At 43.6% G+C, this 27637-nt stretch overlaps 1 protein-coding gene and 2 long non-coding RNA genes across 12 annotated transcripts in view; 1 reads left to right on the top strand and 2 right to left on the bottom strand.

Moving 5' to 3' along the window:
- Window positions 1-5646, top strand: part of SIPA1L1 (signal induced proliferation associated 1 like 1) — a 190357-nt gene extending 184711 nt beyond the window's left edge. For 6 of the 7 annotated variants that reach the window (XM_086319958.1, XM_086319964.1, XM_086319960.1 and 3 more), the window contains 2 exons: window positions 2419-2503; window positions 3633-5646. In XM_086319958.1, coding sequence (XP_086176084.1) covers window positions 2419-2503; window positions 3633-3776 — 229 coding nt within the window. In that variant the 3' untranslated portion in view covers window positions 3777-5646. The remainder of the gene's footprint in view (window positions 1-2418; window positions 2504-3632) is intronic. The other variant, XM_086319962.1, reaches the window with a different exon arrangement.
- Window positions 789-27637, bottom strand: LOC147364067 (uncharacterized). Of its 4 annotated transcripts, none has more exons than XR_015134080.1 (3): window positions 27080-27637; window positions 1333-1641; window positions 789-1153 (listed from the first exon to the last, which is right to left on the bottom strand). It is a non-coding gene; the product is annotated as an uncharacterized LOC147364067 (long non-coding RNA). The 4 variants fall into 4 exon arrangements; XR_015134083.1 differs by having other exon boundaries at window positions 27203-27626; XR_015134081.1 differs by having other exon boundaries at window positions 1333-1498; window positions 27080-27623.
- On the bottom strand, window positions 3631-6524 carry LOC147364068 (uncharacterized). Its single transcript, XR_015134086.1, has 2 exons — window positions 4803-6524; window positions 3631-4586 (listed from the first exon to the last, which is right to left on the bottom strand). It is a non-coding gene; the product is annotated as an uncharacterized LOC147364068 (long non-coding RNA).

The following is a 27637-nucleotide window of genomic DNA, read 5'->3' as shown; positions in this document are numbered from 1 at the left end:
TGTTTCTATAAATAAAAGCATCCCAACAGTCATAGTAAGCCCTCTTGATGCAGAATGATTTCATCAGTTTGAAATCTCTTAAAACCTTTTGAGGATGATTAAGAATCCAGGTGTTGGGCTCCCAGGTGGCTCAGTGGTAAAGAATTCATCTAACAAGCAGGAGACACGGGTTCGATCCCTGGGTTGGGAAGATCCCCTGGAGAAAGAAGTGGCAACCCACTCCAGTATTCTTGCTTGGGAAATCCCAGGGACAGAGGAGCCTGGTGGGCTACAGTTCATGGAGTCACAGAGTCGGACACAACTTAGTGACTAAACAACAACAAGAATCCGGGCATCTATAAAAACTTAGTCAGAAACAGCCAGTAACAGGAAGAGTGAGGTTGGCATAGATTGTACAAATACACTGGGGACTTGTGCCTGAAGACTGAAGCAAGTCTGTAAGGAAACACTCTTCACAGAGAAAGTATCCGAGTAATGGATCTTTTGTTGTGAGTGTAACAGACAGATGCTTCATTTATCCTGTTGTTGGGACAGTTAGGGAGGTAAAACGGTGGTTAATTTGGCTGTTGGGAACTTTTTTTAAAAATGTGCAGAGTCCAGAGGAGAGCCCTAAATGTAGGGTGAAGAGAAGTCTGAGCGAGCAAAGACTTCTCGTGAGAAAGGGTTATTAAACAGTTCTTAAATCTTTGTAGGATCTGTAGAAGCCTAAGATGAGGGTGATGACTAGGTCTTTGTTCGGTGTGGATGAGCAAATGCAAATAAAGTTAAATGTTTTTAAAGATGATCAGTATAGTCACAGACACAGAACTTTTCTTTGCAAACCTTCAGAAGTCAAGATAGACTACTGAGAGTTACTGACAACCTGCTGTGGCTGTGTCAGCCCTCCCAAAGGTGGGGGAGGGTGGCCTCGGTGGCTTGTGAAGAACAGTCGTGCCCCAGCATCAGTGTTTTCTGCTCAGAACCACTCTTGTTCTGTCACATCTTTGGCCTTCAGTGCATCCAGACCGGCCTGTGAGGTTGTGGATTTCAGCTGAGCACTTCCCTTTTAAAATCCATTCACTGTCAGGTTTCAGTTGGTCATCCTGCCTTAGAAGTTGGGAGGTCATTATCATTCCATTTTATTTACAGCCTTGTGACATCCATGCTGGGCCTGCTGAGGACATGGACACAGTTTATTTTAGGTCAGGGAATTCTAACTTGAAAAAGTAAATTTACTTTAAATAAGCTGTGTCCATGTTTTCTGCTAATCTTAGATCTACAACAGGTGCATGGTGGCATGGAATGTTTTTGGTGTTAAAAAAAATTTTAATTAAAAAACAAAATGAAAAGTACCTCTTATTTCATGATGCCAAGCATTTGTCCAGTCGCCACTTCTTCCTCCCCTTGACCTGTGGAAAGAGGCAGCTGCCTCTTGTCTCTATGGGAACCTTCAGATTCTTTGTTCGTGGGAGGCTGAGGTGGTGTCTTTGGCTAGAATTCACCCAGAAACTTTTGGAGGCTTGAATTCAAGTAGAGAAGAGTCAGTGAAGAAGAGTTGATAGGTCTCCCGGCCCTTGCCCAGCTGTGTGGTCTGTCCAGCCGATTACACATGTTTCTTTTCCCCTAGCCTCCTCTCCTTTTGGCTTAGAAGCATTTTTAGCACTAAAATGAAATGGGAGAAAGTTGTGGGCCTTAGAGTTTGCTGATCATAATAGTAAAGAGCTTAAGACACTAGTAGTAAAGAATTTGCCTGCCAATGCAGGAGACCCAGGTTCAGTCCCTGGGTGGGGAAAATCCCCTGGAGGAGGGAATGGCAACCCACACCAGTATTCTTGCCTGGGAAAATCCTATGGACAGAGGAGCCTGGCAGGCTATAGTCCGTGGGGTTGGAAAGAGTCGATGCAACTGAGCAGTTGAGCGCACGTGCGTATGAAAAACTTCTGAAAGATGTAGTCTTAAGAGATGGACGCAGTAACATAGCTGCCACTGGGTTGAGTGGCCACAGGCTTTACTTACCTGGGTTGCCCCAAGATAAGGCCTTGCCCCACCCAACAGGTACACACAGAGGAGTAACTCTTCTTAAAGCCACTAAAGAGATTCATTTCACTGTTCGACAGTTGTATCTGCCAGAAAGCCCCTCTTGCGCTGCCAAAGAGACCATTTTCACGTATTGTCCCGTATCTTTTTGTCACAAAGATGCAGAATCTTTAAGGAAGCTATTGATTGGCTGTAGTTTACGCTTGTATTACCTTTTGTTCAGACTGCCATTTCCCTTTTTTAAAAATGAAAAGGTACATTGTGTCACCATACTGAGTAATTTGACATTGAAAATCATTTTATAAATACAGCCAACTCCTTTAAAAAAAAAGAAAAGAAACACCAAACAAACCCAGCCACAGAGAACTCCTGCCTACATGGTCTTTTGTTTCTTGTTCCCAGCAGTAAAGATTCCTCTCCCACTCTGGCTTCTAAAGTGGACCAGCTGGAAGGTATGCTGAAGATGCTTCGAGAAGATCTGAAGAAGGTAAACATATTCTCCAAGCAGGTTATCCTGTCCATGCAAGCTGCCTTGAACTGAGAGAGCCCTTTGTCAGCAGTTTCAGTGGAATAAGTTGTGGGCGTTCTCCCTGCTTTCTCAATACACACATTTTAGGGGTCTGCTTGGAGCTTGGTTCCCACTGACACGCACAGTGTGAGAAGGCTTTCATTGTCATATGTATACAGAAAAAGCATTCCTTTTTTTTGGTAAAATGCCTTTAAACCTCAGCCAGCCCCCTCTGGGCCCTATCCCAATCTCCTCACCCCTGAACCACAGCCCAGATGTACACACACGTCCTTAGTGTTATTCAGGCTCCTGCACCAAAAGAACCAGTTGCTGTTGGTTTCTTGAGTGACTTTATATTATTAAGACAGCCCTTATAACTTAACAGACATTAAACTATGCACTCATGTGTTTACATTCTCTGTAAGTCCTGTTCCCTGGGTGAGGACATCTTAACATATTCTTGACCGGAGATGTGTCAGTATCTTGTAGAGTGATACAGTTAACATGACCATATACACCGTATGATTGTCATTATCATTCACATTTGGCTGTTAGGTTTTGTTCCAACCTTGTGTATGTTATAAACGCAAGTTTATTTCCATAAAGTTTTCAAAAATGACGTACTGTGAAATTGAGTGAGGAAGAATTTTTCAGTGAATCTGATGCCGATACTGTCTCTGCTTGTCCTAGTGACATATATACTAGCGTCTCAGAAGATAATAGTTCTTCAAATTATACTTCTGATTCAGACGATGTGACTATTGGACTAGCAAAAAGACAAAAAAACCTTAGTGATTGATTCCAATATGGAACATGAAAATGAAACCCACGGTGCTGGAGAAGACTTTACAGGTGTATCAGGTGTAACTATCGAACGTAATAACCTGCAGAGTGTCAGTGAAATAATTTTGGGCCGGCCAAAATAAAAATTGTCAGCCATAGGCTTTAGTTCCTGCAGAAATCCGCCGGTCAATAATGAAGACCCAGCAGCTGGCCCTGTGTCAGCTGTTTAGTAGCGTGAAGGGGGCTTACAGATCCACAGCCACGCCTAGCGGCTGGGCAGAATGGGACCACCCTCTTAGTTCTCTTGCTCTGCTCACCCTCCCAGGAAAAAGAAGACAAAGCTCACCTTCAGGCGGAGGTTCAGCACTTGCGAGAGGACAACCTGAGGCTGCAGGAGGAGTCCCAGAATGCCTCCGACAAGCTGAAGAAGTTCACAGAGTGGGTCTTCAACACCATCGACATGAGCTAGGCCGGAAGAGGCGGCCGCAGGGCTGCCTTCCCCTTAGTCCCGCCCATTGGAGGCGCCCTCTGAGCTCCTGCCCCAGCTTCCGACTTTGCCCCCTTTTGGGGAGTGCACAGCCTGACAATTGCAGATCAACAATCATTATCTGCCTTTTGTAGAAAAGAAAATGAAAAAGGTAAATAAAAATTTTAAAAAAGTAAAATAAAAGTTTAACTGCTAAAATGTGAATGTCTTTATTTTTTTGCACAATATCTTTATCTGTTATGTATTTAAAAAGAAGCTGGGCCTAGGACCCTCCCTGCCCCCTGACACTGGCCCATCTGCCTCTATTACAGCTCTTTCTTATCTATTTCAGGTAATCCAAGCTTTCCTTTGTTATCCTGACAAATGTCATTGTTCCTAGGAAAATAAAGTTTTTTAAAACTGCTTATTTGGGGAGGGGGATTTCCTTACCTTTGTTCCTAAAAATGCCTGGGGAGGGAGGTGCTTTCAGAAAATACCTGCCTCCCTCAAATGGCTTGTGCATGAACTAGTGATGTCTGTCCCTGTCTTACAGAGATCAGCAGTATTGGGGTACTTAACAAATCAATGAACCAGAGAGAGGCAGAGACAGAGCCTATGGGCCACGCCCCTTTTCCATCTTGCATTATGACATCACTACTTTCTCCTACCTTTCCCTGGGAAAATGGTCCCAGGCGCTGTGTGCCCTCTGAGCCAGAGCCCTTTGTTTGGCTTAAGTGAGTCCCTCTGTGTTGGAATCAGCCTTTCTATTGCTTCCTGGGTCCAAACAGTAATTGGTTTCAGAATTCCTCCAAACTAAAAAAAAAAATCTTAAGATTTGTATGCATTTTGGTCAAAAGGATAGTTTCTGTTTGAGATTTTTAAAGTTATCAATGTGGCAAAATTGTATTTTTATCTTGTTCAAAATGATCTTACTGATGAATTAGTAAATCCTTCTCTCCAAAGCAAGACTTTACCAGTATTTGTAACTAGGAAAAAAATGAATGTTGAGTTGTGAACTTTAATCCTTACTTGTTAGGAGCAATGACTGTGGTGATGGAATGGCCTTTTGAGACCTGCATGTCCCGTGTACAATTTCTGCCCAGCATTTCCTGCATCCTTGTGTGGCCAGCTGCAGGATTCTGCTGCAGAAGTGATTGATATGCTGCTTTTCTTGTCTAGTGATGCAGCTGCTTTGGGCCCCTGGCCATTGTTCCAAGGCTCTTGGTCCTGCACAGAACAGAGACACTGGGTCACTAGTGTTGAGAGGCCCCGGGAGAGCCCCTGGTGGCCTTGTTTCTTGCCTTCACAGTTGTCACCAAATTGTCACCTGCGCCCTTCAGTGGTGACTCTGGTCTAAGGGAATGTTCAGCAATCCAGCGGTATCTGCTCGGAAGTTCCCTGCCCCAAATAATCTCCACCCATTCCTCTCTCCATCCCTGAAAAAAAATGGGGTGGAGTTCCCCTCTTCTCCCCCAACCCGCATCACCAGACTTTTATGCTACAAATTCATTCATAATTGTGACTTCTTCATGGGATTTTTTTTCTTTCTGGTGACATTTCTCTCATGGAAATAGGAAGATTTCGGAGTGCTTTGTAAAGATCTCAATTGTCTGTCTCTTTCTCCCTTTGACTTGTATGAAGGAGATTGTACATTGCCTGATATTTCTTTGTAAATGAGAAATAGCACTAACATCCAAGCATTCTGAAGTCTTGCTTATCCTTCTGAGTTTAGTTTTTATTTTGTCTTACATTTTGTTTGGGGACTTGGGGCAAGCTATTTATTAGAGTTTTGCAACAGAGTTCTTGTTTGAAGCCTTTAAAGACTACTTGTAAAATTCAAATAATAAAATTCATTTTAAACGCTCTTTTAAAACGCTTTGGTATTATTGCTTGAGGTATTCTTATTTGAAAGACCACCCAGTATATCTCACTGACCCTCCTTGTATCCTTATTTTTCCATCACACTCCATATCACCCAAGATGATTCTTGAAAGTTTGTCCCTTTTAGAATTTTTAGAAATTTTTTTTATTCTCTATTCACATATCCATAGAGAATTCCTGATTTGCCTTTTCTGCTTATGATTTAATATTTGCAGAGCACTTTATAATTAGTTCCCTCTTCATTATCCATATGTGTGTTTTCCATACATTGTCATTCCTTGAGACCAGTACATTTTTGGACTCGTCTTCTGCATCTCCCAGCTCTCAGTGTTAGATGTTATATGCTCAGGGAATACAAATGCCTGCTAATATTAGACTGTGCAAAATATAATTAGGAAAGTTAATCTACTGAAAAAATCATAATGCATTCCAAAGCCAAATGGAACCAAATTTTTAAAATCTGCCACGCCACTGTTCCTCTCCAGTGGTGCAGCTAATTGACAGCAGACAGTTTCTTCCTTTTATTTGGTTCAACAGTCCTACAAATTCTAGAATTATAAGGCAGGCTAAGACTGGATGCCACAGGATACCCTAATTAGCAAGTAAAAAAGTAGGGGTTTTTTTTTTGTTTTGTTTTACCTGGTTTAGAAGGTTTACACATTGTTTCTGAAGGGTTTGGGTGTGGGTTGACAGTTTCTGGGAGAAAGTGCTGTTGACCTGCATTGATGGAGGATCTTCTGAGCTGACCGGAGGAGCCAGTTGGTTGTGCTCTTGAATCTGCTGCCGGTGGTAAACAGATTGGGTTGGGTTGGATTACTAGCTCCGTACATGAAGATATAAATGGTGACACAAGAGCAGAAGAAATAGGCCCAGCAAGCGTAAGCCATTTGCGTGTAGTTGACAATGACCTGGACAGATGACGGTCGCACAGCAGACACATGTAGCTACCTGGTGCAATCTCCCCAGAGTGAGCAAAATTGAGACTGAAGTGCATGGTGGCCCACTTTGGTCAGAAATGTGCTTAAACAGTAAAGACTTCGGCATCGTTAAAGAGGAGCTGTGTTATTTTAAAAGAGTAATAGCACAGTATTATTGGTTACCTTTTCCCTGTATGAATTATGCCACTACTGAGCTATCCATAAGGAATCAACATACTCTGATAAAGACATCTGACTTGGACTCAAATCCCATCTGGGCTTCCCTCATGGCTCTGCATTAAAGAATCCGCCTGCAATACAGGAGACGCAGGAGACATGGGTTCAATCCCTAGGCCAGGAAGATCCCCTGGAGGAGGAAATGGCAACCAACTCCAGTATTCTTGCCTGGAAAGTCACACGGGACAGAGGAGCCTGGCGTGCTAATGTCCAAAGAAAGGGTTGCAGAGTCAGGCACAACTGGGCACGCATGCAGACCCCATCCATTATGTAGTAGCTGTGTCTTTAGGTAAATTACCTAACAGCTTTGAGTTCGGTTTCCTATCTGGTAAAATTACTATTTTATCTCGTATTATTTTAAGGATTAAGTGGGGTCATGTGTGTAAAGCCAGTGGCTGGCAAATTCAAGGCACTCAATAAACGCCTTTCACTGTCCTCAGCTCCAATATGTTCAGGCTTTTGTGTTGTTTTTCTGAGAGAGAGCCCTGACATGCTAATTGGAGAAGGATGGAAGAGCCAGAATGAGTTCGTCCACTCTGCTTAATATTGGTCAGGTGCATTTTAGAACAGGGACTCAAGCTTGCGTCGCCGTCACCTGGAGGGCTGGGTAAAACACGGGTCACCAGGTTGCGTGCCCAGGATCTGTGATTAGCAGGTCTGGAGTGAGAACTTAGTACTTTTTGCAACTTCCAAGTGATGACTTAGAAGCAGGGTTTTTGAGGAATAGTGTTAACAAGAGGATGTTCATGCCTATTAGTAATTAAGACAAATAGATGCTACAGCACAAGGCTCTTAACTCATTACTAACCAGGGATGTATTAATGTCTTGTTACCCAAATGTTACTGACTGGAGACATTTCAATATTCACTTACATAAAAAATCACCAACCACAGGCATTAGTTTTTTGCAAAAATCCCCCGGTTAATAATATGTTAACAGTGTCCAGACACCTGAGTATTATTTCGACAGGTTGGCTGACACCAATTGCAGGAGGAAACAAGTTATAAAGAGATTTTAGGCAAAATAAAGAACTTTTTTTTTTGTACTAAAAAATAATTTAGAGCCTCCTTTGCATGAAACTTGCTGCCATTTGACTATTTGTTAACTATTCATATGTTACCTGAACATCACTGGAGTGTCCTGACCACCATGAATAAGAGACCACTTACCGGGTCAGCAAGGAATGACCTTGGTAACCTTGAGGAGATTAGAGAGGTTGAACTTGGGAGCCAGTGGGAGAACCTTCGGTCAAGTGCACAGTGTATGTCCTCACAGGTGTATGAAGATGGGAGACTCAGTCCCAGGCTGGGAGCGTTGAATCCCAGTCACGAACTTCCAGATTCAGCCCAGCCTGCTTACCCTAATCTCCAAGAACCTATCAAACCTAAAAGTTACTAGACCAGCAAGTTTCCCGACTGCCCTCATACCTGCTGCAAACTTAAGGAATCTTTACCTAAACCCTCTGCTGCATCACAGCCGTTTTCTGCACCTGTGTACAGAGAGAAGGAAAGGGTTGCTCTTTTCTCTGGGTGCTTTAGGTAGGCTGCAGCTCAAAGACTCGAAGACACTGGCTGCCTTTTCAGAGATCATCCATAGCCTTGGTTTTAGTTGCTGCTTGTCCCCTCACTGCCCTCCTTTTCCTCTCATCTCCCTCGTCTCCCCAGTGGAGAGAGTCTGCCAGTGTCGTGCTCCTTTGTTTCCTTTTCAGATTAGCCCTTCTGGTCCTTCAGCCTTAAAAACCCAGCATCTCCCCTTTCATGCCTTAGGACATCTGAGCCATCATACCTGGGACCCAAGAGAGCTTTCACCTTCCCTGCCTTTCATAATGCCTCTCATCAACCTCCTTCTCCGTGCTTGCCTTTGGTCCTGTGAACATGCTTATCTCAAACATCCTCCTCCTGTTACTTCCTCTAAATGAGCACACCTCACTATGCCCCTTAAAGAGCTGCTCTGCCAGAACAGCCAGCCCCACCTTCAAATACATGCCATTCATTTTATCCTCCAAGTTGTCTCTCTCAGGACCCATGGATCTCCCAGGCAAAATCCCCAAAGCTTTGGGTATCTTACTCTGTGTTGTTAAATGCATTCCTTAACAGGGCTCATCTCGTGTTCTAGGATGCAGGCATCTCTCCTTAACCAAAGTGCTCTGTTCTAAAGGAGCCGATCTCCTTACACATTAGAACACCCCTGAATCTCTAATGAGGCTAGTGGTAAAGAACCTGCCTGTGAACACAAGAGATACAGGAGACGCAATTTCGATCCCTGGGTCCGAATGATCCCCTAAGTAGGGCATGGCAACCCACTCCAGTATTCTTGCCTGGAGAATCCTATGGACAGAGGAGCCTGGTGGACTACAGTTCATAGCATCTTAAAGAGTCGACACAACTGAAGCAACTTAGCAGGCAGGCAGTGGCGCCCCACTCCAGTACTCTTGCCTGGAGAATCCCATGGATGGAGGAGCCTGGAAGGCTGCAGTCCATGGGGTCACACAGAGTCGGACACAACTGAAGTGACTTAGCAGCAGCAGGAATCTCTAATGAGCCCACCCAACAGCACCTCTCCTATGCATTCTATAACTCAGCATGTAGGAAAAGAATCACAAAATGGCTATCAATCAAATCCAGCTCTCTAGGCAAAAGTATAAATGTCTGGGAGGGTGTGGGTTCTCTCACTCAGCACTGACACCTCCACTCCCTACTGCCCTCATACCCCCAACTCACTGCACACGTTTATGTAACTAGACGGTGGGTAGGTGGACATCTGAGTGTGTGCCTCCAGATCGCTCATGCCAAACCCGAGAGAGTCATTTCCTTCACCAAGTCTAGCCGCCACCACTGCACACAGGCACTCCCACCACACCCCTACCCTCACCTATTCCGTGTTCCTGGGAATCTAAGCTCTGAGAAAACAAATTTAAGAAAGGAATTTTACTCAAGTCCAAACAGCAAGCTGCTGCTGCTGCTAAGTCGCTTCAGTCGTGTCCGACTCTGTGCGACCCCATAGACGGCAGCCCACCAGGGTCCTATGTCCCTGGGATTCTCCAGGCAAGAATACTGGAGTGGGTTGCCATTTCCTTCTCCAATGCATGCATGCATGCTAAGTCGCTTCAGTCGTATCCAACTCTGTGCGACCCTATGGACAGCAGCCCTCCAGGCTCCTCTGTCCACAGGATTCTCCAGGCAAGAATACTGGAGTGGGTTGCCATTTCCTTCTCCCAATAGCAAGCTAGAGGTAGCTTATTAATAAAGTTGCCTGGAGGCAGTTCTTCGGTCCCTTGTCACAGTAAAGAGTGGAAATGGATTTGTAACTGACCTAGTAATTTTTCTGAGGAACTTAGGGGTATTTGAACAAGTTACTTCTCTTAAGCCGCTTAAGCATTGCTCCACAATCTTAAGACAATGAATATGCTTAGCAAACTCTTCTGTTGCAGTTGGTACAAAGATAAATTCAGACCTATGTAGGCACAGATAAAATTAATGCGTGTTACCTGACTTTTTTGACCCCATGGACTGTAGCCCTTCAAGCTCCTCTGTGCATGGGATTTCCCAGGCAAGAATACTGGAGTGGGTTGCCATGCCCTCCTCCAGGGGATCTTCCTCACCCAAGCAGCAAACCCACGTCTCTTGTGCCTCCTGCATTGGCAGGTAGATTCTTTACCACTGAGACACCTGGGTATATCAAATTAATGAGGATATGCCTATTAAAACATGTGCTGTAAATGCAGTCTAGCTTAATATTAAAGATTCAGTTGGAGTATGAACATTGAATTTCATATACAGGCACTGGGAGCAAACAATTCTACCCCAAAAGAGAAAAGATCCGGTGGAGGATAGAGGCGTTTGGGGATACAGAACTACTGATCATTATCTTTAAATGCTTGACACTGTGGTGTGAAGGAGAAACCAGCTTTGATCCCTGTGGTACGAGACAGGGAAAAATGGACCGGTGGATGCAAGTTACAGGAAAAAGATTATGTCTCCAAGTTAGTTGATCAATGGTGATTAAGTGCTTTCCCGGGCTTGAAGCCAAGAATTAAGTGAGGCCAGGAACCACTTTGCAAAGATGCCATCTCATCACCTTTTCTAGTGGATTCTGCTCTCCTTAAATAAACTTGGAGCCATGAGTTATAGACTCGAGGTGGAAACAGATCTTCAAAGTTACCTTTCCACCTCCCTTCTCAGTAGTCAGTCTCTTTTTCGTCACACAGCCACAAGTTCAGGCACCTGGGCGGGTTTGAATACATCTAGTGATGGGAAGCTCACTACTTCCTGACACAGAACATTTTATCTTTACATTTCCTCCTCTTCTTAAAAAGTGCCTTTTATTCAGGGAAAATCCATTTCCCTTTCATTTTTGCAACTACCCACAGCCCTATCATTTTGAATTACATAAATACAGATTTCCCTTCCCAGGTAATAACCATCAATATGTTGGAAAATATCAAGTCTTCCCAATATTATTTCTTCCCCAGGATAAGAATTCTTTATTCTCTCAACTTGTCCTCATGTGCCATGGTTTCCAGCCCCTTCTCTTCCACAATCTAATCACATAATATCCATTAAAGACAATTGCCATATATGCATTTGCTCTCTGAGTACTTATAACAGCCCTGTGAGGAGGGTGCTCTAATTGTTGCCACTTTACAGAAATAAGAAACTGAAGCCCAGAGAGATCAAATCATTTGTTTGAATATCTGGTGAATGGTAGAGCTGGGATTTAGACCTAGGCCTCTAATTTCAGAGCCAGTACGTACTCTGTACTTTCTCAGTTATATTATTTCCAACCTATGGGCCCCTTGCATGACCTGATTGTATAGATCATTGCACCAAAGGGATCTAGAAAATGAGCATCACAGACACTGGGCTATAAATGGGGTGGGCCTAGGAGCCAGGGAAGACAACAGAGTGTCCTAAAGGCCAGAGGACTAAGAGGAAACCACCTCCCCTGGGACCCTTTAGCAGAGAGGAAACTGAAAAGTGCTTCAACATTCAACACAGATGTTCTGGACTTCCCAGGTGGTCCAGTGGTTAAGAATCTACCTGCCAATACAGGGGACACGGGTTTGATCTCTGGTCTAGGAAGCTTCCACGTGCTGCAGGGCAACTAATCCTGTGCACAGCTACTGAACCCCACGTGCCTAAAGCCTGTGCTCCAGAACAAGAGAAGCCACCATAACGAGCAACCCTTACACCGCCACCGCCACCCCTGCTCGTTACACCAGAGAAAGCCCTCACACAGGAACAAAGACCTATGCAGCCCCAAATGAAAATGTTACACCGAAGAAACATAGACGTCCTCCCTAAAGTTTCAGTTCAGAGAAACACCTTCGTCTAATCACAGGCCAAATCTGGAGGTAAAGAGGCTTTGAGAAGCTATACTTAAGAATGCATCAGTACCACCTGGAGAGGTGGCCTAATTTCCAATTCCCTGGCCTAGGCCTGAACCATTCTGAGAAACTCTCCTCTAAGCTTTCAAAAATTCTTGGCCAGCTCTTCTGAATAACGGAATGGCATGTAAATGCCAGGTGTTACAGGCAAAGGGGTCATCTGGCTTGACATACCTGGACACCTTGGTGCTCCTCAGTAGGTCGAGCCAAAAGGATAGAGTTATCCTTTGAGCAGCCATTTGTACAGTGGTTGAGAATTCTCAGCCTCACCTCACCCTACTCCCAATTTTTCCTTTTTTTAAAACCGAGAAGCATTTGCTTAGCAGAAGCCAATTAAAATCTTTGTTTTAAAACCAACTTCTAAATATTGTATCTAACACTCTTCCCTCCTTAGGATAAACTGCAACAATGTTAATTTTACACCCTGGTCTAATCACATCTCATTACTGATGTTGCTGTAATAACCTGCTACCAGCTTTGTATCTTTACCAGTGAGCAGATAGAAGTCATGGATTTCAAAGTTGGTCCCTGTTTTTAGCAATTGAAAGTCAAAGAAGAGACTTTCAGCTTATACTTCTAAGCCCATCTGTTGGAAAACCATGCCCAAGGTCTTTGCAGTCTGTTTGCTAAAGCGACAGACTGAGAAGAACAAAACAAGATCAGCTCCCAAGTATAAACCTAGGCAAAAGTCCAAATGCCTCCCGACTGCCTGCCAAGGCTGCAGCAGGACACCTGGGAGTCGGTGTTACCGGCCAGGATCTCTTCCTTCAGCCAGTGCTCTAGTCATCTATGGCCACTTAAGCTTCTTCATACTTAGTTGTTCAAACCACCACCACTGTATTATGCACCCTTTCACAGGTCAGGAATTTGGGCAGGGCTCAGCTGGGTGATTCTTCTCCTCCACGTGGCATTAACTGGGGTGACTCAGTCATATGCAGCTGGACTGGCTTGGAAAGCCCAGTGTGACTTCACTCACATTCCTGCCCCTCAGTGGTAACAGTGAAAGACTGAACCCAGCAGGGCCAGTTCCCCTCTCCATACAGTCTCAGAGCTTCTCCCCGTCTTCTTTCTAGCACAGTGGTTGGGTTGTTAACATGGTACTCAGAGCTCCAAGAGGCCAAGGTGGACAGGGCCAGTCTTCTTAAAAAGTAGGTCTAAAAATGGCTTACTGTCACTTGCCCATGTTTTCTCAAGCCCAGAGTCATGGGGAGGGGAAACAGACACACCCTACTTCTCAGGGAGAGGCTGGTCACAGAATATGCCCTTTTTCTCCCGTAGGCCTCTTCTCCTCTGGTTCCCATGGGTTCAGAGCCATTCTACCTTAAATCCTCAACACCAGAATACAAGGCTCCAGTTCAAGATGGCAATGGAAAAGGATCCTGAACTTGTGTCTTCCCTTGAACACACCAAATCCAAAACCCTGCACTAGATTACATGAATGACTCCTACATCAGGCAAATGAGAAAATCCCACATGGGAAGGACAGGCTGAGACACAATCTCACTATAAACCCACCCTGCAGCACAGGATCAGGAGGAAACTCACAAACCTGAGCTTCTCCCCATGGAGCCAAGGGTTTGGACCCCACTTTTGGCTCCCAAATTATTAAGACCTGCACCTGAGAGATGAATCCCCAAAACATCTAGCTTTGAAAGGCAATGAGGTTTGTGCCCACAAGACCACAAGGCTATAGTGAACTGAGAAGCAGTCCTTAGATGGATCATGCAAGGCTGACAACTGAAAAGCACCCAGAGGTTTTGTAGCTTATCTTAAGGCAATGGCCTTAAGTTCTTAAGAACTTTCCTGTGGCTCAGATGGTAAAGTGCCTGTCTACAATGTGGGAGACCCGTGTTCAATCCCTGGGTTGGGAAGATCTCCTGGAGAAGGAAATGGCAACCCATTCCAGTATTCTTGCCTGGAAAATCCCATGGATGGATGAGCCTGGTAGGCTACAGTCCATGGGGACGCAAAGAGTCAGACACGACTGAGCAACTTCACTCTTACTTTCAAAGCAGTGGTCTGAGGAGCAAGCATCTAACTTAACACACACATCTAGGGGACTACTGAAGTACTCTACAAAGATGGGAGCCAGCTGTTACTATTGATATCTTTGTGTTTTCCCTCTGCTTTGCTCCAACTGGTTAGCATCTCCCAGAAAGGAGCTTATACCCTTGTCCAACACCCCCGGTTTTTGTGGCCACTACCCAGGGGACTCCTCTAGGTCTCCTACCTTGGGTGGCCAGTGGAGTTTATGTACATGGGTACCACAAGATTGTAACAAATGGAGAAAGAGTTCTTAACTGGCCATCATTTGCAGGGCACAGCAGAGAGGTGACAGATGGAAGTGCCCAGCCTTTCTGTGAAAGAAACCTATTAGCTTGTCTTCCTAGTTAAAGCCTGAGGGGTGGCTTCTAATTAAACACACATCTAACGGCCAACTGTAATCCTCTCCAGAGACCGTGGGAGACAGGCACTGTCTTCACACTCTACCTTTGCTGTTCTCCAGAGCACCATTATTTCCAGGAATGGAGTCTGTATCTGATGCCCCAGTTTTTATATCTGGTACTCTGTCTTTATGGCTGTTACCCAGGGGATACCCCTTGATTGCCTGTATCCAGTGGCCAATGGAACTCATATTCATGGGTTCAATGGATTGGCAGCAAAAAAAAAAAAAAAAAAAGAAATAGTTCTTAACTAGCTATCAAGTTTCAGCACAGGGAGAAATGCCCATCTCTCAGTCTTCCCTGTAGAGAGGTATATTTGCACAATTTAAAAGCTGCTGCCTGAAGGTCTGGCTTCTAATTAGCCAGAGTAGAGGTGCTGACTGAAATCCTCCTCTTTAGAATACTGGCAGGTGTCTTTACACCCTCAACTATTAGAGGCTGTTAAAAATTTAAAAAGCATCTTGGACAATCATAAAGGTTTGCTCTGAGAAATAGGACAGGGTAGAGCAATAAGGTTCATCCACTACACGAGGCCACTCCTTAAAGACTGAAGAAGTAGCTGTTTTATCTAATGCACAGAAACCAACACAGTCAAGAAGGATGAAGAAACAAAGGAAATGTTCAAAATGAAAAAGCAAGATAAAACCTCCGAAAAAGACTTGAATGAAATGGAGATAGGTGATCTGCCTGGTAAAGACTTCAAATACATTGTCTTAGAGGTGCTTATGAAGCTTGGGAGAAGAATGCATGAGCAAAGTGAGAATTTCAGTGATGAAATTTCATCAGTTTCAGTGATGGAACATGTAAGAAATACCAAGAAGTCACAGAGTGGAAGAATACAGTTACTGAACCAAGAAATACAGTGGAAGGGTTCGACACACAGGTGATGCAGAGAAAAAGATCATTGAACTCAAAGACAGCGCAGTAGAACTCACCCAATCAGAGCAGCCAAAAATAAAAATAGCTTAAGGGACTTATGGGACAAAGTCAAATGGACCATCATTTGTATTTTAAGGGCCCCAAGAGAAGGAGAGAGAAGAGGAAGAAAACTTATTTGAAGAAATAATGGCAGAAAAGTTTCCTAACCTGGATAAGGAAACATACATCTTATTTGAGAGTCTCAGATAAGATGAACCCATGGGAACCCACACCTAGACCTACATTACAAAGTGTCAAAAGTTAAGGAAAAAGAGGGTGGGAGATCAAAATGGCAGAGCTCACCTCCCTTCCATGAACACATTAAGGATACATCGGGAGTAATTCTCACTGAAAGCAATCTGGAGCCTGGCAGACAGACTCATTTACAACCAAGGCTGTAGGAAGGGAAGAGAAGCAATCAGGTCAGGACCTGCACCCTTAGGAGGGGAAAACTGGCTTTCTGGGGAATGAGCCATTTGATTCACATATTTCACACCCCAACCCTAGGGTTTGCCACTGGGGGTATGAATTACCTTTTGTTGTTCAGTCAGTCAGTCGTGTCAGACTCCTTGCAACCCCATGGACTGCAACATGCCAGGTTTCCCTGTCCTTCACTATCTCCCAGAATTTGCCCAAACTTATGTCCATTTAGTTGGTGATGCTATATAACCATGTCATCCTCTGCCTCTTCCTTCTCTTTTTGCCTTCAATCTTTCCCAGCATGGGGATCTTTGCATCAAGTGGCCAAAGTATTGGAGCTTTGATTTCAGCATCAGTCCTTCCAAGGGATATTCAGGGTTGATTGTCTTTAAGATTGAATGATTTGATCTCCTTGCAATCCAAGGGACTCTCAAGAGTCTTCTCCAACACCACAGTTCTAAAGCATCAATTCTTCAGTGCTTGGCTTTCTTTGTGGTCCAACTCTCATATCCATAAACGACCACTGGGAAAACTATAGCTTTGACTATACGGGCCTTTGTTGGCAAAGTGATGTCTCTGCTTTTTAATACACTGTCTAGGTTTCTCATAGCTTTCCTTCCAAGGAGTGTCTTTTAATTTCATGGCTATAGTCACTGTCCAAAGTGATTTTGGAGCCCAAGAAAATAAAATCTGTCACTGCTTCCACTTTTTCCCCTTTTATTTGCCATGAAGTGATGGGACCAGATGCCTTGATGTAAGCTTTTTTGAATGTTCAGTTTTAAGCCAGCTTTTTCACTCTCCTCTTCCACCCTCATCAAGAGGCTCTTTAGTTCCTCTTTACTTTCTGCCATTAGAGTGGTTGGCTGGCTTGAAAATAGAGGAACTGACAGTGGAGCTGTAAGAAACAGATTCTGCTATGAAAAGCATGCACATGCTTACTGCTGAAAGAAGGCAGAAGCAGCGGATTGAAACTGTCCAGGACTCTGCCAGTTCCCTGTGGGTTTCCTGTGACTGCCCTCACACACACCCAGCCTGAGCTGCGCACCCACTCCAGCCCACACTTGCTCTGTTGGTGCAGCTCCACATGGGGGCAGGGCCTGTTGCAGTCAAGGGGAGCACCCTTGAGGGAGCTGGGAGGTGGAACCATCTCAGACCTGGTGCAGCATTTGTACGAGGTGAGGGTGTCCATTGCTGGTGCTCACAGAGGCAGAGGATTGGCAGTGGTTCAGAGCTCTGACTGGTGCTGGAATTGCCAGAGCCTGCACCCACATCCATGTCAAACACCCACTGTGGCTGCTCTTGCTCCAGCAATGCTTCCCTTTTGCCAGTGCTTGGAGGGAGGCTAGCACACACTTAGAGAGAATGAAGCCAACTTGGACCTTGTGTTCAGTGCCCTTGTTTCAGCAGCTTGGAACCTGACCCTACCCCCAATAGGGTGGTGTTGGCCTCTGAGCAGAGAAGACAGCTCACATCTGGCTCTGGCCACAGCCCTTCTATCTCCAGTCCTGTCTCCTACCAAGGTGATAGCTACCAGCCCACCCTGCAGAAGACAAGACTCATGCTCATACTAGATCCAAAGACGCTAGGAACCCCCAAAGCTCATACAGGGATACCCCTTCAAGACCAGGATGGGTAACTGCTTTACCTAATTTCATAGAGATGCAGAAAGTTCAGCAAACTGAGAAGACAGAAGAATTTGTTTCAACTGAAAGAAAAGAGACAACCACTGAGAAAACAATGAGCAAAACAGAAATAAACAATATACCAGGGCTTCCCTGGTGGCTCAGTGGTAAAGAATCCACCCGCCAATGCAGGAGACATGACTTCAGTCCTGGGTTCTGGGAAGATCCCACGTGCCCTGAAGCAGCACAGCCAAAAAATAAATAAATAAAATTATGAAACACAAAACCAAAACGCAGGTCAAATAACTGGTTTAAAAAAAACAATTTTCCAGCTAAAGAGTTCAAAGCGTTAGTAATAAGAATACTAACTGAATTAGAGAAAATAGATATTAATGAATTCCTTGTAAACATTATTACTATTACAAAGAACCACTCAGAACTGAAGAATAACTGAAGTGAAAAAATGCACTAAAAGGAATTAACAGCAGACTAAATGATACAGAATGCATAAATGATCTGAAAGATAGACTAATGAAAATCACTCAATCAAAACAACAAAAAGAAAACCAAGTTTTAAATAATGAGAACAGGTTAAAGGATCTCTGAGACAACATCAAGCATACTAACATTCACACTATAGAGGTCCCAGAAGGAGAAGTGAGAAAAATGGGTCAGAAATGCATCTGATGAAATTACAGCTAAAACCTTCCAAAACCTGAAAAAAGAAATATATCAAAGCACAGAAATCAGAGGGTCTAATACAAATGAACCCAAACATTCATAAAAAAGAATAAAGAATAAACATCTATAGAAAAGAATAAAATTCTGCTATTTGTGTCAACATGGATAAGCCTAAAGAGTCTAATATATGCTTGGTGAAGTCAGACAGAGAAAGAAAAGTAGTGCATGTTATCACTTATACGTGGAATGTAAAACATCTTTTTTTAAAAAACCACAAAGCAGAAAACCTAGAACAGATACACAAACAATGAAAGAAATGAACCCAAGCATACCACTACCGAAAATCAAATTACAGAGGAAGCAAGCAAGAGAAAAAGAAAGGAACAGGAATTACAAAACAGCCAGAAGACAATTAGCAAAATGATAATAGGTACATACATGTCAATGATTACTTTTAACATAGATGGACTAAATTCTCCAAGAAAATACAAGCCCCAACTATATGCTGCCTCCAAGACTCTCACTTCAGATGTAATGAAACAGACAGAATAGGAAGGGATAGAAAAAGATACTCCATGCAAATGGAAGCCAAAAGAAAGCTGGGTTGGGTATCAGACAAAGTGGGTTTTAAAACAAACTTTAATATGAGACAAAGAAGATCCTGACTTAACTCTAAAGGAATCAATTCAACAAAAACATTTCTAAATACTTATGCACCCAACCTGGGAACACTTAAATATATAAGGCAAATACTAAACAGACCCAAAAAGCAAAATGGATAGCAATAAAATAATAGAAAATTTAAAACCCCACTTATATCATTGGGTAGATCATCTAGACAGAAAACTAATATGAAAATCCAAACCTTAAGTGTTGCATTAGACAAGATGGACTTAACAGATACATAAGAATTCATTCAAAAGCAAAAGAATACATGTTCTCTCAAGTGAACATGGAACATTTCTCCAGGATAGGTATGTTGGGCCACAAAGCAAGTCAATAAATTTAAGAAATAGTGAGATCATATCAAGCATCTGTTTCAACTACAAAACTAGAAATCAGTTACAAGAAGAAAATTAGAAAATTTAAATAGATGGAGATTAAACAACATGTTCATAAACAACCAAAGTGCCTAAGAAGAAATCAAATGAGAAATTTTTAAAAATGCTTTGAGACAAGTGAAAATGGGAACATAACATACCAAAATTTGTAGGATGCAACAAATGCAATTCCAAGAGGGAAATTCACAGCCATTAGGGCTATGTCAAAAAAAAAAAAAAGATCTCAAATAAACAACCTCACTTTACATTGCAAGGGACTAGAAAAAGAAGAAATGATGATCAAAGTTTGTAGAAGGAAGGAAATAAATCAGAGCAGAAATAAATGAAATAGAGGCTAAAAAGACAACCAGCAGAAAAGATGCTTCTTTGAAAAGAAACATAATTGACAAACCTATAGCCAGACACATAAAAAAAAAAAAAGAGAGAGAGAGGACTGAAATAAAATCAGAAATGAAAGAAGAAACTTTACAACTGATACCACAGAAATACAAAGGTTCATAAAAGACTACAATGAGAAATTATACGCTCCAAAAACTGGACACCTAGAAGAAATGGATAAATTCTTAAAAACAAACCACCTACCAAGACTGAATCATCCAAGAAAGAGAAAATGAACAGATCTATTGCTAGTAATGAGACTGAATCAGCAACCACCAACCTCCTAACATATAAAAGTCCAGAACCAGGCAGCTTCCTTCTCAATAATCCCCAAAATAGATGTTCATCAATATCCCTGATGAACATAGATACAAAAAGTCCTCAACAAAACATTAGAAAACAGAATCCAACATTACATTTAAAGGATCATACATCATGATCAAGTGGGATTTATGCCAGGGATGTAAAGACGATTCAACAACGTGATACACCCACAATCTGTCAATCATTGTTATACACCACATTAGCAAAAGGCAGGACAAAAATCATATGATTAACTTAACATATGCAGAGAAAGTCCTTGGAGTTTTCCATGTTCATTAATGATAACTTTCAGCAATGTGATATGGAGGGAACATGCCTCAACATATTAAAGGCCACATATGACAAGCCCACAGTTTGCATACTCAACTTTGAAAAGCTGAAAGTGTCTCCACTAGGATCAGGAACAAGACAAGGATGCCCACTCTCACCACTCATATTTATTATAGTATTGCAAGTTCTTGTTAGATCAATTAGGCAATAAAAAGAAACAAAAGGCATCCAAATTGGAAAGGAAGAAGTAAAACTATCACCATATGAAAATGACATATTACATATAGAAAACACTAAAGACTTCACCAAAAAACTATTAAAACTAATTTAAAAATTTAGTAAAGTTGCAGGACACAAATCAACACACAAAAATTTTGTGGTTCTAATAACACCAACAAATTATCAAAAGATATTAAGAAGACAATCCCACACACAGTTACATAAAAAAAGAATAAAATGTCTCAGAATAAATTTAACCAAGGAGATAAAAGACATGTACACTGGAAAATACAAGATGTTAATGAAAGAAATTGAAGACACAATTGAAAAGATGTTCAATGCTTATGGATTAGAAGAGTATTGTTAAAATTTCCATACCAGCCAAAGCAGTCAACAAATTCAAAGGAATCCCTGTCAAAATTCCAATGGCATTTTTCACAGGAATAGAATAAACAATCCTAAAATTTGTATGGTATCATAAGAGACCCTGAATAGGCAAATCAGGGTTGCTAAAGAATCAAAAAACTGGAGGCATCATGCTGATTTCAAATTTTATTACAGAGCTACAATAACACAGTATGGTATTGGCATAAAACACAAGACACATCAATGAAAAAGAATAAATAGCCCAGAAATAAACCCACACATATATGGTTAACTTATAATAAAGGAGGCAAGAATACACAATGGGGAATGGATAGTTTCTTTAATAGCTGGTGTTAGGAAAACTAATAATCACATGCAAAAGAATGAATCTGTGCCACTATTTTACATCATACACAAAAGTTAACTCATAATGGATAAAAGACTTGAATATAAGACCTGAAACCATAAAACTCCTAGAAGAAAACATACAGGGTAAGCTCCTTGACATCAGTCTCAGTGATGATTTTTTTGGATCTGACGCCAGAAGCAACACTAAGCAAGTGGCACTCTAAACTAAAAAGCTTCTGTACAGCAAAGGAAACCACCTAAAAGTGAAAAGACCACTTCTGAAGCAGAGAAGATATTTGTAAATCATATATCTGATAAGGGATTAATATCCAAAGTATATAAAGAACTCATAAAACTCAATGGGGCTTCCCTTGTAGCTCGGTTGGTAAAGAATCTGCCTGCAACGCAGGAGACCTGGGTTCGATCCCTGGGTCGAGAAGATCCCCTGGAGAAGGAAATGGTAATCCACTCCAGTATTTTTGTCTGGAGAATCCCCTTGGACAGAGGTGCCTGGTGGGTTACAGTTCATGGGGTTGCAAAGAGTCGGACATGACTGAGCGATTAAGCACATCACATCATATACAACTTAACAACAACAAACAAACCAATTAAAAAATGGGCAGAGAATCTTCTGAATAGAAAATTTTCCAAAAAATAATACAGATGGCCAACAGACACATGGATATAATGTTCATCACCACTAATTATTAGAAAAATGCAAATTGAAATCATGAGCTATCACCTCATGTCTGCTTGAACAGCTATTACCAAAAAGTCAAGAAATAACAAGTATTGATGACAATGTGGCAAAAAGGCAACCCTTGTACACTGTTGGTGAGAAGCAACACCAAGAAGAAATCGGTAAAGCCACTATGGAAAACAGTAGGCAGGTTCCCCAAAAAGTAATAGATTAGCACATGATCCAGTTGCCCCACTGCTGGGTTTTTATCCAAAGAGCATGAAAACACCAGTCTGAAAAGATATCTGCACTCCCATGTTTATCATTATTTACAGCCAAGCTGTGGAAACAACCTAAGCACCCATCAATGGGAGAATGGATAAAGGTGGGTGGGGGTGGGGGTGGGTGGGTGGGGGTGGGTGGGTGTGTGTAAAAGTGAAGTTGCTCAGTCATGTCCGACTCTTTGCGACCCCATGGACTATACAGTCTATGGAATTCTCCAGGCCAGAATACTGGAGTGGGTAGCCTTTCCCTTCCCCCAGGGATCCTCCCAACCAAAGGATCAAACTCAGGTCTCCCACATTGCAAGCAGATTCTTTACCAGCTGAGCCACAAGGGAAGCCCAAGAATACTGGAGTGGGTAGCTTATCCCTTCTCCAGCGGATCTTCCCAACCCAGGAATCAAACTGGAGTCTCCTGCATTACAGGCAGATTCTTAACCAACTGAGCTATCAGGGAAGCCCCAATATATATATATAGTAATGGAATATTAGCCATAAAAGGATGAAATCTTGCCATTTGCAGCAACACGGATGGACCTCAAGGGTATTATGCTAAGTAAACCAAGATGGAGAAAGACAAATTTTGTATGATTTCACTCATACATGGGATATAAAAAAGTAAAATAAATGAACAAGCCAAACAAACACAAACATGTAGATACAGAAGACAGTAGTGGTTAGCAGAGGGTATGGGTGAAATGGCTAAAAGGGATCAACTGTATGGTGATGAATGGAAACTAAATTTTTGGTGTGATCTGCTCTAGTGTATACAGATATAGAACCATAATGTTATACACATGAAACATAAAACGTTATATACAAATGCTATCTCAACTTTAAAAAATGGGCAGAGGATCTTAATAGACAACTCCCCAAAGAAGATGTACCGATGGTCTACAGGTACATGAAAAGTGCTCAACACCACTAATCAAAGAAATGTAAATCAAAGTGATGAGGTATCGCCTCGCACCTGTTAGAATGGCTATTATCAAAAAGACAACAAACAACAAATATTGACAAGAGTGTCCCACTGTTGGTAGGAGTGTAAACTGGCACAACCACTACGGAAAACAGTATGGAAACTCCTCAAAATACTAAAGATAGAACTACCATATGATCCAGCAATTCTAGTTTTTGGTATTGATTCCAAGGATTTGAAAACAACTCACTTGAAAAGATATACACATCCCCTGCAGCATTATTTACAATAGCCAAGATGCAGAAGCAACCCAAGTGTCCATGGATGGATGAATGGACAAAGAAAAAGTGGTATGTGTGTGCGCACGCATATGGGAATATTCAGTTCAGTTGCTCAGTCATGTCCGGCTCTGCAACCCCATGAATTGCAGCACACCAGGCCTCCTCATCCATCACCAACTCCCAGAGTTTATCCAAACTCATGTCCATCGAGTCAGTGACGCCATCCAGCCATCTCATCCTCTGTCATCCCCTTCTCCTCCTGCCCCAATCCCTCCCAGCGTCAGGGTCTTTTCCAATGAGTCAACTGTTCGCATGTGGTGGCCAAAGTATTGGAGTTTCAAGAATATTACTAGGCCATAAAAAGGAAGGAAATCTTGCCATTGGAGACGAGATGGATGGACCTCTGAAGACATTATGCTGAGTGAAATAAGTCATAAAGAGAAGGAAAAAATAAGATCTATTGATACGTAGAACCTAAAAAAGCAACAAAAAGCCCCCTCCCCCTAAACCTAAACATACAGATACAGAGAACACTTGATGGTTGTCAGATGTGGAGGCTTGTGGGTGGGTGAAAAGGGTCGAGGGGTCAACAGAAATCCCCACTTTCAGTTATGTAATAAATAATATATAATAAATAAGTCATGGGGATGTAGTGTACAGCTTGATAACAGTTAATACTCCCTTACGTATCTGAAAGTTGCTAACAGTAGACCTTAAAAGTTCTTATGACGAGAAAAAAATGTTTAACTCTATGCAGTGATGCCTGTTAACTAGACTTATTGGTAGAGATCATTTTGTAATATACAAATATTGGAACATTATAGTGTATACCCGAACTTAACATAATGTTATATGGTCACTTATTTCTCAATTTAAGTGACCATAAGAAGTTTCATTAGGAGCTGTAAAAAAATAAAAACACGAATACAGACTTCACCTGTGGACAATTCCCTCCCTCCCTCATGTGGTCATGGGGACAAAGGCAGGCCTTTTTCAGTGTCTTTGCTGGACAGAGAGGCCCCATTGCTCCTTCACCACTCTCTCACCACCCCCATCCACATGACTTAGGTTCACCAGTTGATAAACACTGTTTTTTATCCCCAGCTTGGTCCAAGTGCCATGGTGTGCCATCAGAAGAGACTGGCAGAAGATGAGGCTGTCAACCATCACCTCAGCCCCCTTCCCGCTAAGTCCAAGAATCTCCACCCAAACACCCCAGCAAAGTTTGACAGATTGTTGCAGGTCCTAGACTCTGAAGCACCGCGAAAGAGTAGGCTTCCTTGGTCATCCTCATTCCAAGAATGCAGGATTTGCTATATATTTGTGGTAGCCCTTACTTTCATGCGGCTTTCCCATGCGGCTCAGGGGTAAAGAATCCTCCAGCCAAGGCAGGAGATGTAGGAGACTCAGGTTCGATCCCTGGGTTGGGAAGATGCTCTGGAGAAGGAAATGGCCACCCATTCCAGTATTCTTGCCTGGAAAATTCCACAGACAGAGAAGCCTGCAGCCCACGGGGGCCGCAAAGAGTCAGACCCGACAGAGCACGCACGCACGCACACATGAGGATTCAACCTCGAAAAGGCCATCGGAGGACCACCAGAAGGACAAGAGTAAGCAGGGCGGTCAGGAGGTGGCTGACAGGGAAGTGGCACAGTACGGTAAACCCCAGCCAGCAGGCAGCCTGTCTGCCGAGACAGGGAGCCAGTGCCCAGGGCTCCAGGGGAAGTCCCCTAGCTGCCTCTGCAGCACCCGTGACAGCCTCCCTTCTGTTGCCAGGGAAGCGATGCACCAGAATTCCAGTTTGCGGGGCTGCGACACCCTCTGCCTGCTGTCTAGAGGTATGGGAGGCAGCCTGGAGGCCCTGCCTCCTGTGCTTCAAGCCCCGGTGAATTCTGTGTGGGAGATTTGTCAGCTTAATCCCCTAAGTGGTTTCCTCCTGCAAGTCACACGGCCTGTCCGCTGGGCCCCAGTGCTTAACTTGCCAGAGAACTGCCCAGAAGCAGCAGCAGGAAGTGGCATTGAGGGAAGTCCTCAGCTGGGGTGTGGTGAGCCCCCCATCCCAGAGACACACCCCCCAACACGTGACTCTTTATGAAAGAGGCCCTCAGAGGGCACATCCAGGGACATCCACCTCCCCCTGATACCTACATGCCTTTCAACTTCCCAGCCATGTCCATGGTCTCTACCTTCATGGCCGTTAAGCCTCCCTTAGTGGGGGTACCAGGAACCACTGAACTAAGTTCAGGACAGCTTTCCAGGTCCAGCCGTCACCTGTGACTGGCTGTTCTGCAGTGCAGTGGCAGGAGGGACCAAACACAGGTCTTCTCTCAAAGGCAGGGCTAAAGTCTCCCTTGAGGCCAAGAGCGAGACTTGGCATCAGTCTCGCCGGGGCGGCAAAGTACTCAAGAGCATTCCATTCTCAGTACTATAAGCTGCCTGAATGTCCGTAACCTGCCCAAACTGCATTCTGTAGAAGGGATGCTCCCAGGGCTAGAGGATTCTTTTGCATGAAACCCCAAATTGTCCCCCTTGAACTACTACCTAATAGTAAACAAGAAGTACACCCTTTGCAGCCCTTACAATGCTTCTGGTGCTCTGCTGAGCACTTTGTGGCTGTAGTTTGATCCTGTGGGCAGTTCTGGAGCAGAGACAGACCAGCGTCCCTGCTGTACAGCTGAGGTTCAAGGTTCAGAGGGCTAAGGTGATTGCCAGGTCACTCAGCTGGGTTTGCACACAGGTCTGTGGGATGCCCTGCACTGACTCTCCTGCCAGCCTCTTGGGCCTGGCTCTGTCCTCTGAAGCCCCAACGGAAAGCACCACCCCGCTTTCTCTAGGTCTCTCCACACTCCAGTCTTTTCTCCTGGACCAAGCATCCTTGGCCTTCTCATTGCCAGTTACCAACCTTGGCCTCAGTCCCCGTGAGGACATCCTGGCCGCTTGCTTGCCTGGGCTCCCTTCAGGGCAATAGGCGGAAATGGACGCAGTGTTCAGCACTGTAACCACTTCTTCACTCCTGGGTCCCAAATGCCCTGTGATGCAACCTGTGCTATGTACTCAGACACTCAGTTGTGTCTGACTCTTTGCGACCCCCTGGATTGTAGCCTGCCAGGCTCCTCTGTCTATGGGATTCTCCCAGGAAGAATACTGAAGTGGGGTACCATTTCCTCCTCCAGGGGACCCTTCCGTCCCAGGGATTGAACCCGCTTCTGTCTCCTGCTTTGTTTGGCAGGAGGGTTCTTTACACTAGCGTCACCTAGGAAGCCCAATGATACAACCTAAGATTACTCTTTTTTTTGGTCTCTATCCCACGTGAGCACAGAAGCAACTCCAACATCCGATACTTATTCACATGCAGTATTTTAGGTGTTCCTTCTGCATTCAAAATTTTACATTTATCTCAATCACATTTCATCTCATTAGATTTGATTGTTTCAGTCTGTTGAAAACTTTTACAGTGCTGATTCTGTCACTTAGCACAAACGCCATCCCTCAAAGTGTTACCACTCAATGTGGCCTCACGAAGGACAGTGATGACAATGCTGACTGGCTGAGGACAGGGCCTTGGCCACCACATACCATAGTCAGACTGGAGTCCATTGCTTTTCAACAGGGTCCCTTGGGAAGCACCGTTCAGCCGCATGAATCCATCACTGTATTCCACCCGAGTACTCACCCCCTTCCTTCCTGGTTTCCTCCTGGTCTCCGCTGCTGGCTCTGGTTTCTTTGTTAAATATCTGTTGATGTCTGCCCCACATCATGAAGCTGTGTTTTTTTTTTTTTTTTTTTTTTTTTTTACCTGCAGTCTCCCAACAGGAGTTGAAAGTTGTGGAGCAAAGTTGTGGAGTAATGCCCCGGAGAGGATCAGGGTGCAGGTGACTGAGACCTGGATAAACAGCCAAGTTTTTCATCCACCGCCGTGGCTGAAGCAGAGGAAGGGGAGGCAGCTGTCTTGGAAGGTGAAAGCAGAGGCGCTTTTGAAACCCAGAGTCGAACTGCAAGTCCTGATCTCAAAAACTTACAGCACCCTCTGGGAGAGCTCTGTGGGGACCCTGATGGGAGAGGCAAGGAATTCTCAGCGGAGGGAAGGAGGGAAGTGTCCTGGCCCGGCAGAGCCTACAGGCTTCTGGTGGATGGACGCTGCCTCCGCTTCTTTTCTTTACATTTTCCTCCAGAGGCATTTCACCTGGGCTTCGCCGATTGGGTTCAGCCCCTCTTTAAAATGATGTTACTG

Source organism: Bos grunniens, chromosome 10 (genome assembly GCF_055505025.1).
Source record: "Bos grunniens cultivar Pamir isolate PY7600 chromosome 10, Bosgru_T2T1.0, whole genome shotgun sequence".
Lineage (NCBI taxonomy): Eukaryota > Metazoa > Chordata > Mammalia > Artiodactyla > Bovidae > Bos > Bos grunniens.
This window is presented reverse-complemented; position numbering and strand designations above follow the sequence as displayed.